Source organism: Zingiber officinale, chromosome 8A (assembly GCF_018446385.1).
Source record: "Zingiber officinale cultivar Zhangliang chromosome 8A, Zo_v1.1, whole genome shotgun sequence".
In the NCBI taxonomy this organism is placed as follows: Eukaryota; Viridiplantae; Streptophyta; class Magnoliopsida; order Zingiberales; family Zingiberaceae; genus Zingiber; species Zingiber officinale.
In genome coordinates, this window is record NC_056000.1 from 110,935,506 (window position 1) to 110,946,885 (window position 11,380).

General features: G+C 37.8%; 1 protein-coding gene across 18 annotated transcripts in view; it reads right to left on the reverse strand.

Moving 5' to 3' along the window:
• The window catches only part of LOC122009952, a 61,635-nt gene extending 51,906 nt beyond the window's left edge, over window positions 1-9,729 (reverse strand). The window contains exons 1-7 of one of the 18 annotated variants that reach the window (XR_006119732.1): window positions 8,848-9,724; window positions 8,048-8,646; window positions 7,819-7,915; window positions 7,277-7,312; window positions 6,817-7,044; window positions 5,708-5,824; window positions 5,469-5,557 (exon numbers count right to left, since the gene is read on the reverse strand). Coding sequence is in view for 1 of the 18 variants with exons in the window: in XM_042566276.1 (XP_042422210.1) it covers window positions 8,635-8,646; window positions 8,848-9,309 (474 nt within the window). In the remaining 17 variants the exon portion in view is untranslated. The other 17 variants (XR_006119724.1, XR_006119733.1, XR_006119727.1 and 14 more) reach the window with 17 other exon arrangements.
• Window positions 9,730-11,380: the final 1,651 nt, after the last annotated feature.

The following is an 11,380-nucleotide window of genomic DNA, read 5'->3' on the forward strand; positions in this document are numbered from 1 at the left end:
GAATCCAATCCATCACCAATAATCACAATATCAATTAATGATTCTGATAACGATCATGAACTCATCTAAATCCGCTGGGGGTGAGCGTATTCGCTTTTGCCACAATGAACTCATCTAAATCAACTAATTAACCAAACCACAACAGGAAATGAAATCAAATCCCATCATGCATCAACTGATTAACAAATTCCAAATCTACCCAATATAGATTCATCAACTCATGAATCTATTCAAATTTAGTTTGTTACCCAAATTAGATTCATAGTTGCTTAGTGAAGAAACCAGATGTCATTGTAGGAAATAGATCTCCCCTTCCGATCCGAAGAGTCATCCTCCTCCCTAAATCTGGAGAGGGAATATAACCAAACTCGTGATGACGGTTCACAGCAACATCGGCGATTTGGATGTGACTATGGCTGATAGCATGGCCACAACTATAGCTAGTGGTGATGGTCGCGGAACAACAACAATAAAAGAGTGATGCTCAAGTACTGTGGTCGGCGATGGAGATTGGGAATAGGGTTTGGCATCAGCAAGGTCAGGATCAGAATGGAGGTGGTAACCTCCCTATGGCAGTAGCAGTAGTTGCTCACAGCCGCAAGTGTGGGGGAGAGTGGCAAAGAGCTAGATGACATGCACAAGGAGCATCAGCTTCGGTTGAGGCCTCCGTTAGCATAGGTGTTGCTGACCCTGCTAGAGTGCTCGTCGGAGAGATCCCAGCATTTTGCGTGGTGATAACAAATGGTGACGCCTGGTAGTGCAGGGTGCCAATAACGCGTGGTCAAGGTGGCATGGAGATTGGACGGGGATCGGGAGATGAAAGTCGGTGAGGTGAGATCGCAAGGGCGGGGGCGGTAGAGGGATCGGGGAAGAGGAAGAAGTTGGGACGAGAAATGGGGCTGCTTTTATATAGCTTAGTTAATGGAACTTAGGCTTAATCAATCAAACCTTAAGTTTATATTCTAATCAACTCCCAACTAAAATGGATATTCCAAATAAGATTTCCTTAAGCCTAATCGATTCATCCCCTTAAATGAGTCATACTGACCTGTTTAAATCTCAGAAAATTCTTAAAAATCTTTCAAAAATTCTATAAGGTTATTTTTCCAATAAAAATTATTATTTAATTACCATATCTTATACTAGTTTTTCAAGAACAATATACTGATACTCAGCACCCTTTAATAGATGATTCAAAAAATATATAGACTGCTATACATTGTTTTCTTGCTTAACTAGCAATAATTCAACAACTTCCTTTGTAGAGGACAAGAAAAGCCATAGTTGCTCTCCGATTATAGGCTTGGAAAGGGATGACAACATATGATATTCTTAGATTATATATACTTTTATTCATGCTTTGACATACATCTATTTATATTTCTTGAATAGAATCTATGTTTATTTTACCCTATTTCACTATTATATCATATTTCCATACTATTTATTTAGAGATCCACTCTTTGCTTGTTTTGATTAACAGGACATAATTTGCAGTGAAAATGAAGTGGAAAGACACATTGGAGCAACTCTGAAAGAAAACCAAAAACTTGGTTGTGTCCCCTAGCATGACCGTGTACCTTCACTCGTGCCACCCATGGGTAAGCCATGCTCCACAGGAACAGTAGTGCTCCATAGGCACGACTGTGCCCCATCACTAGTAGGCATCCAGGGAGTGGTAGTGTGAAATCACACGGCAGTGCCCCCCTCCAGAGCCAAGCCATGGTCCAACCATGCCAAATGACACGACCATGCCATATTTTCAGAGCCTAATCAGAGAGAGGTTGTGCCTCTCCATGCCGTGTGGCATGGAGTTAGGGCCATGTCATGTGAAAATAGGATTGTGTTGAATCTGGGCAGATTGCAGAGTAATTTTAAAATAACCATAACTTTGTGTTTGGTTGGAGTTATGAGTTATTCTAGATACCAAATTGTATCTAACTTCAAGATCTAAAACTTTTCTTCAAGTTCAACAGAGAGAAAATATAGTCTATCCATGCTAAAAAGCATGGTCGTGCCTCCCATCCATGACCACGTCATACCCTCCGCCCAGACTGCAGACCAAACTTTGAACTACTATAACTTTCAGCTTGATTGGAGTTACAACTCAATTTAAATATAAATGTAGATAATTTCAAGGGATACAACTTTGGTTCAGGTGAAATATGAGAAAACTAGATTTAAGGGGTGAAAAATCTATTTTGGCAGAGCCCTATAAATTTGGCAGATCTGGACAATTTGGAAGAGGTATAAAAGAGTCAAGATACTCATTCTTTCACTCATCTTTAGCTTGGGGATTCACCCATTTCCTTAGAGAAGGGTTCTCCCCCCTTAGAGGAACCCTAAAGCTTCCATCTCCACCGATCTGCATCATTCATCTACCTCCAGAGTAAGGGAACACCTCCAAAGACACTGGTTAAGCACTCTCTTCTCTCTATTTCTATATATTGAGTTATAGTTTTCTATTTTCATTATATTTTGATTGTATTATCTTGCAATGGAGTACATCCTCTGATTCTAAGGATGTAGGGAGTATTTGCGATGTAATATTGATGTATGAGCTATGTACTTGTTTGTTTTCTTATTTAATGAAGTGTTTATGACTTGTTCTTATGTCTTGTGCCTTGTACATGTTTGACATTATGTATGTATAGTATATGAATGTGGATTGTGGTGGATTTGTCATCTTATAGAGGAGAGGTACTAGATTGTATGATCATAGGACCTTGTGACAGGAGATAACCCTTTAAGCGGACTTTCTAGAATGATCCTCTTGTAAGGAGACCAATTCACTACAAAGGAGTATCTAATTACAGTTTAGAGGGTTTCTCTCAAATTAATGTTAAGAAATAATTTGTGTAATATAGAATTATATGACCGGGGGGCCTGTGACATAGGATTCCCCTTTAATCGAACTTTCTAGGTTACCTATTCTACTAAATTGCATTAATCTACCATTATGAAGTAATTTGGATAACTCTAGCCATTGTATGACCACGGCGAGGGGGGGGGGGGGCTTAAGGTAATCCTTTAACCAGACTTTCTAGAGTTATTTCTTTACTTAATGATGCTAAAACTTGAGTAAACTCTCTAGTGCAATCTTTGTAGCGCTGAACCAAACTTTAGTTAGAAATCCTACAAAGTGTAGGCATGGAGATAAGGAGATGAACAATGTATAGGGACATTAATTAGCATCATAATGAAATTGAACTCCTATAATCATTCCCTGAATCACTCACTCTCTCTTTCTCCCTCTCTTTCTCAACTTTAGGTCTCAACTTTCCAACCAATCTCTGATTGTTTAGGTAATTTATCATGTGAAATTGACTAGTTCTTAATCAATAATCCTTGTGGGATCAATATTTTTATTACTTAATGACAACCGTGCACTTGTGGTAACGTAACAAGTTTTTGACGTTGTTGCCGACACAAGGAAAACTATGCATTTAGTTGTGATGTCCGTAGGTTACATAAGTTTTTGATGTACATCTACTTATATTTTATGAGTATAATCTATGTTTATTGCACCCTATGTATAATTATATCATACTTCTATTCTATTTGTTTGGAGATATGTTATTTCCTTATTTTCATTGGCAGGATGTATTTTGGAGCAAAGATGGAGCATTAGAGCAAATTTGGAACATAATTCAACAAAGCATGGTCATATCTCTTCCCAAGGCCATGCTAGGGCTATGAGACAGGACCATGTCTCTTCTTAGGGTCATGATACATGACCATGTCTTTTACCAGGGCCATAAATAGGACCATGAGACATGGCTATGTCTTTTTCCAAGGGCAAGATACACAAGGACACACGACCATGCTTCCTTAATAGAGAAGAACCATGGGCAAACTGTGCCTCCCACTAGAAAGCATCCAGGGTATGACCATGTGAAACCACACAGTCATGCCCCTAGATTTCTAGAGAGGAACATGGCTTGGTTGTGCCATATGGCATGATTGTGCCTCTAATCCAGAACATATCCAGGGTTAGGTCATGCCAAAAGGCGCAGTCGTGCGCGTGGCCCCTCACCAGTGGCAATCTACTCCCCGGTCGTGCCTCCAAGCATGACCGTGTGGCGGAGACACTACAACAAAAACCCTCATAGACATCGGTTTTCCACCGGTGTCTATTACATTTTCGACCGATGTCTATAAAGCCGATGTAAAAGGTCTGCCATCTTAGACATCGGGTTAAAATCGGTGTAGTATCACTTAACGACACCGGTGTTCGAATCGGTTATTAACCGGTGTAGTATCACTTAACGACACCGTTTCATCAACGGTGTAAAACTGATGTAATATTATATGTTAATAACACAAGTTTTGACAATGGTATACGACCGATGTAATATTAGTTAATAACATCAGTTTTGCAGCGGTGGAAAACCGATGTAATATCGGTATTTTTCATAAATTTGATTTCCGAAACAATGAAAAACCGACAGTAAACAAAAAAAAATACACAAATATTCACAAATTACACAAATATTCTTCATTCAACAGTATCCATAAAATACACAAATATTCACAAATTACATAAATAATCTTCTTACAACAGTATCCATAAAATACACAAACATTCTTTTTACATCAAAAGCTTAATAGGAATCAAATCAAAGGTAGAACATATTCTTTAACAGGCATCTCACCTAAAATGTAAAAACACATAAACTTCACCAATTTCAACTCTAGAGTACTTGAGATTTGTAAACTGTAAAAACACATAAATAATATATTAGTAAACCAAGACCAAAAATCATCGTTGAAAAAGTAGTAAGAGCACCAGGTAATAAGATGACCAATTTGAATGCTTAAAAAGAGACACATTCATCATTTATCTCAACCACATCATATAGTGATAGATTTATCATTCCTGGGAACTTAATATATTCCAAACCAGAAATTATTGCAACAAAGTTTTCTCATAGTTGCAATTTAATTAATCAGTACTTGATGGAGCTTCAATCTTTTCATATTCAGAATATCATTCAAACATCCTGGTGTAGCAACAATGATATCAGCTCCACGATCCAACTCTCTTAACTGGGGTCCTTTTTAATTAATCAGTACTTGAGAAGTGCCAATGAACGTATTCTTGGTACTTCTTTTTGAAAATGGAAAAAAGAGATTTCCAACCTCTCATCAGAAAGTCCTGCCAACTATAATGATATGACTAAAGATTTTATGTTTTTGTGAAACATGAGTAAAAGAGGGTGGAATTGGAATAACACTTGTTTAATTATGCACAAACAGCTAAGAATTTTAAATTTAAGTAATAGCAATAAAGTTAAACTAGATAACTTGGACAACGTATGATTTGAACACATCAGAAACAATTCAAAGAAATGCCAATCAATCAAAAAAAATTAAACCAGTAAAATTCTAGCAAATATGTGCATAATTTTGAAACATAGATAATGAAAGACATTATAACTAGGGAGTCAAAGCTTATCAAAAATTACCATCATTCTTGTTGAGAATTAATGACAGACAACTCTTCTTCGTAATCCATTGCGTGTAATGAGCATTCCCTTTCAATTAATAAAAATTCCTGAAAAATATATGCCCAGTTAATTTCTTTTGTCGCATGTTTTGTTGGGGAGCTGGCAGTGATACTCAAGAACAGTTCAAATCAATTTTCACGGTGTAGAACTCAAACTATGATGATTTGTTCATTCACGTAGAATGCGGAGGGTAATACCTGTAACTGGTGATGACTAAACAAATGAAGGATTCCATATTCCGAAGAAGCAACTAATTCTACAAGTGCATCACAATGATCTTTTAAATTGCCCGTTTTAGCAAGAGAAACTGACACCTATTGGTGAACAAAAAAGGACCAATAAAGATTTGTAACACCATGGTGTATGTCAAGGAACACAGATAGCACAGAAATAAAAAAGTATCGAGGTTGAGATTCTTATTAACCTGCATATAACGAAGAATAATTTATAGTAGACAACACCTACGATTAAGCCCTTTCACTATGTAATTAGTAGGGTTTATCAATAGATCTTCCTTGAAATACCAAGCATCAAGCCGAAATATCTCCATTCTCACTCCAGGTTGAAACCGGTTAAGCTCACCTGATAGATAAATTATTGACCTTCTCACAAGAAAATAACAATAGTGCATATTTAGTGGATTATGATACCAATACCTTTGAAACCAGCAGCCATGATAGTGGCAAGAGATGAAAACACAAGGAGCTCAGAGATGTAAAACAACATAATAAAAAAGGGTGCTCTGAGATTTTGGAGAGATCATATCAAAGAGACAGGGAATTTGGAAGGGTGAAATGGCATGTATACCACACCTTTGTGACTTCAGCATACAAAGGGGCTCTTGTTCCAGTATTGTTATTATTTCAAGTTCTCTTTCAGGGTCTATAGATTGGTAGCAACTACTGGATTTCCTAGCAACTGAAAAGGAAGACCAAGTGAGCAAAGAAAAACTTATTGGAATTTTTGTTCTACTGTCAGCCAGCAGCTCAATGTTTATACTAGGAAGGGGAGTTTTGCTTGCAACTGTTGCCTTTGAAACAACACAGAAGCTATTTCTGGGAATGATAACAAGCATTTTTAGAGCACCAATGTCATTTTTTGACACAACGCCTTCTAGCCGAATACTTAATAGGGTTAGTTCTTTGATTTTCTCTCTTTCTTCTTTATTGTCAGGTCAAAAAGACATATCACTACTCTTTCCTTTAATTAGCAAAGTAACAATGTTAATATATGAAGCATTATCTAAAAGATTTAAAAATTTCAGTAGCTTGCTTAAATATCAAAGTATAAATTTAACAATTGTCACCTTTTCCAGTCTTCATCAGATCAGACAACCATTGACACTGATATCCCATACAGACTGGCAGGATCAGCTTTTGCACTTGTTCAACTTCTATGCATCATCATTCTCATGTCTCAAGTTGCATGGCCAGTGTTCATCCTCTTCATTCTCGTTATCACAATCTCCATTTGGTATCAGGTAAACCAACAACAAGCTTTTGTTGCATAATGTCGTTAGGAGTATTTGATTATACTGCATGGAAAATGAAAATAGCATTCTATTGTTACAAACTGGCAGGATTATGTTGTTTTACATCTCGATAGAAAGAGATGTCTAAAAATTTGTAGTATTGTAATATGACCAGAAATATGGTGCATAAATTTAAAACAGAGTTTTATGATCATCTTGCGAGTAACACAATTCTTGAAAGTGAAGATTAGTCGTTAATTAGCAGTTCTTGAGATCGTCTCACTTTGCGGCTCACCTTCTTGAACGAGTCCTTATTCTCTTTACATTTGCTCTGCAATGAGAAAGTCTACATTGACTTGGTTAGCACAAGAGTAAATTAAAATGTGACAAAGTCAGAACAAATAAATCAGAGGAGGATGGCTAAGTCAAAATAATATTAATATCATCCAACAAAGATAACAAAAAAAATTGTAAAACGATGATGTGCTAGAGAGATTTTGACGAGATCTGCAAAAGCATGAGTAATTGAAGTTTGCATAATAAAAATTACTAAGAAAAGCTCTAGCATTGCAATTCTAATCAAGCACAGAGTTTCTGATTCTTGACGAGAAAATTATGTTAAATGATCATACATTTTAAGTAGTTTTTTTAACAACTTTTTGCTAAAAATTAACTAAGGTGATAAGTGGCCTCTATCGTTCCTTAACCGGAGGTTAAAATTATAAATCTGCAACATGAATAGATTGGTTTATAATATTAAGTCAAAGGCTCAGACAATCACCATTAAAATAATATTACAATAGAGGAGAATATTAAATTAAGAATTACTAATATCACCTTTTAGAGCAATGTTGAAACACCATCTTCTTCAAAATGCTGCTAAATCTTGAATTGTGATTGAGCTTAAAGATTATTCTCATATTTCAAGTTGATACTACACCAAAGAAATAAGCAAAGAGTGATACAACATGCTAGTATGAAAAACAATCTAAAACATAGATTTAAATAGCTTAGATTTCATTGCCAACAGCTAGCCAGCACATCTGAGTGCAATGTGTTCACATACCTCCTTTATGGTCGCCTCAACCTTCTTATTGTGTTGCTGCTCTGATACTCCCCAAACAGCCTGGGGCAGCACTGTGGTATACATGAGTATACCAACAGGTTCCAGTGACCTGCTACATTTTATGATGAGACAAGCAAGCTACATAATAAACAGGAGAGAACTTGAAGACTCAACATAAAATTATAATATTCTCCAAGTAACCTTTACCACCGATTATTTAGCTTACGAGACGGTAAATTGTCCCAACAGTTATGTCAAGTTAGAAGACAATCCCAAGTATTGGAAGTTATCAGAACAAAAAAGCCGATAGTAAGGGATACATACCACTAGCACATGAAAAAGAATTTCCAAGTTACAAAAACTATAATCAATCTGCAACACATTAAACAAGAAACGAATCCCACCTTTCTATTTGCAATTGCTCCAAAAGTTAATTGTTTAGGCTCCCCACCAGACGGGTTTAAAACATGGAGTTCATCATTCCTGACATATGCAAGCATGCTTCCATCTAGTGACAGATGCGGATCAATAATTGGCGAGCTAGCACAACATGTAAGCTTGAGCTCTGGCTCTAAGCCTGATATTTCCTAGAAATATACCTGATGAAACAGATAGCGATCACTTAATATATCATAATCAAAGAAGAAAGTTTAAGATCAATAGGTAGAAAGGCACGCAGAATAGCTACTTGTGATGAAGCATTTTAATGTTCAAAACAGAAATTGCTTCAAATACAATTGACCTATTAGTTGAATGTCAACACTTGCTCGTTAAATCAAGAAATAGGGCAGAGCACAGACCCCATTTGGCAATGGCACCATGATAGTGGGCTTCCCTGGAGCGGAGCAAGAAGAGGACGTCGACCTCGATTTCCACTCGTACCTCGTGACTCCCAATCCCCTCTCCCTTGACCTCTCTCGCCTCAGCTTCTCTTCAGCCGAGAGATTACTCTCATCGAGGCCACCTCCATCAGGCGGGCAAATCACAAGCTCCTGCCGCTGTGAGGCAACTTCAAAGGCGAAGACTTTACGGTGGAGGGTACCATCGGGGCTGAAGAGATAGGAGATCAAGCGCCCATCGGGGCTGAAGCTGATGGAAGAGGGAGCGACGTATCCCGGAAGAGGGTACTGGACGATCTCCTTCACGGGAAAGAGGAAAGAGTCTTCCTCGGAATTAGTAAGGGACATCTCGGCTTTGCAGTGGCGCGGCTTCTTCGAAAAAGTATCCTTCTCGCCGTCCTCCACGACCGCCTTGTCCTGCATCAAGAATGGAAGATATGCAGGGGGAGAGGAAGGGCCGGAGAGGCCGCCGGAACAAGAAGGAGTCGTCGGGCGTCGAACCCTAGGAGTTCGGATGGCGATCAGATCGGGGAAATGAGGGGATCTAGCTATCACTTCACTAATATAGTAATGGTGCTAGGCCCTCCTTGGAGCGGAGAAAGAAGGACCAGTACTCCTGCACCTTATCCAGCATGATCGATCCCATCTTAAGGTTCACTGCCCGCTTGCCTTTCACTTCCGCCGAGCCCAACACCCACACAAACCAGTAGACCGTGACAACGCCGACGACCGCCGCAATCCACATCGTCGTCGAGAGATTCATTGCTCGTCTTTCAAATGGTAACTCCTAAAAGGAGGATGCAGAGGATTAGGGTTTCGATTTATGGAGAGAAGCCCAAAAGAAATCGCGCTAAGAAAGTCCGTCAGAATTTTGGTTCATAGACACCGGGTTTTAAAAACCACGGTTAAAATCGATGTCTATTAATGAAAAAAAGGTGCTCATAGACATCGGCTAAAAAAACCGATGTCTATGAGCGAAAATCTGCGCTCATAGACACCAATTTTTCCAAAAACCGGTGTAAAATATTCAAAGACATCGGTTTTTGCTTAAAACCGTTGTTGTTCCACCGATGTCTATGAGGGTTTTTCTTGTAGTGAGAACACGAGGGGGTCGTGCCCCCTTGCTATAAAAGGAAATTTTCTCCCTTTTTATTGCATCTTTGTCTTGGAGCTTCACCTCTTTCCTTGGAGAAGGGTTCTTTCCCCTTGAGGGAACCCTAGAACTTCCATCTTTGTCAATCTGCATCATCCATCCACCTCCGGAGCAAGGAAACACCTCCAAAGATGACAAACTTCAAGGATAAGTACTCTCTTCTCTCTATTTCCATATAATGAGATGCAATTTGCTATTTTCATTATCTTTTGGTTGTATTATCTTGAAATGGAGTAGATCCTCTGATTCTTAGGATGTAGGGAGTATTTATGATGTGATGTTGATGTATGAACTATGTACTTGCTTATTTTTTTATTCAATGAAGTGTTTATTACTTGTTCTTATATATTATGTCTTGTACATGTTTAACGTAATGTGTGTGTGGTATATGCACGTGGATTGTGGCGGATTTGCCATCTTGTAGAGGAGAGGTACTAGATTATATGATCGTGTGCCTCTGTGATAGGGGTAACCCTTTAAGCAGACTTTATAGGATGATCCTCTTACAAGGAGACTGATTCACTATAAAGGAGTATCTAATTAGAGTTTAGAGGGTTTCTTCCAAATTAATATTTAAAAGTGACTTGTGTAATCTAAACTGCATGACCGAGAGGCCCTGTGACAAAGGATAACCCTTTAACCAGACTTTTTAGGTTACCTCTTCCACTTAGTTGTATTAATCTACTGTTAGGAAGTAAATTGGATAACTGTAGGATTGTATGAGTGGGAGGCGTTAGGGTAACCCTTTAACAGACTTTCTAGAGTTTCTTCTTTACTTAATAACGTTAGAAATAGGGTAAACTCTCTAGTATGATCTTCACGAGGTTGAGCCAAACTTTAGTTAGAAATCCTACAAAGTGTAGGCATGGAAGTAAGGAGATGAATAATGCATAGGAACATTAACTAGGATCATTCTAGTTAATTATCACTATGATGCTAGTTAATACCCTAGAATCATTCTCCCAATCACTCTCTTTCTTTCTCCCTCTATTTCTCAGCTTTAGCTCTCAACTTTCCAACCAACCTTCGATTGTATAGATAATTCATGGTGAGAAATTAGCTAGTGCTTAATAAATAATCCTTGTGGGATTGATATTTTATTACTTGACAATAACCATGCACGTGCAGGTTGTACAATAAGTTGTTGGCACCATTGTTGAAGACTATTTTCGATTAACATTAGTTGATTATCATTTAAGTTACTCTACATATTTTTATTTTCCTTTCTTGTTTTTCATTATGCACTTTCCTTCTTGGTTTTAGATTCTGCATTTATTTCCATATATTGAGATGTAATTTTCTATTTTCATTATCTTTTGGTTGTATTATCTTGAAATGGAG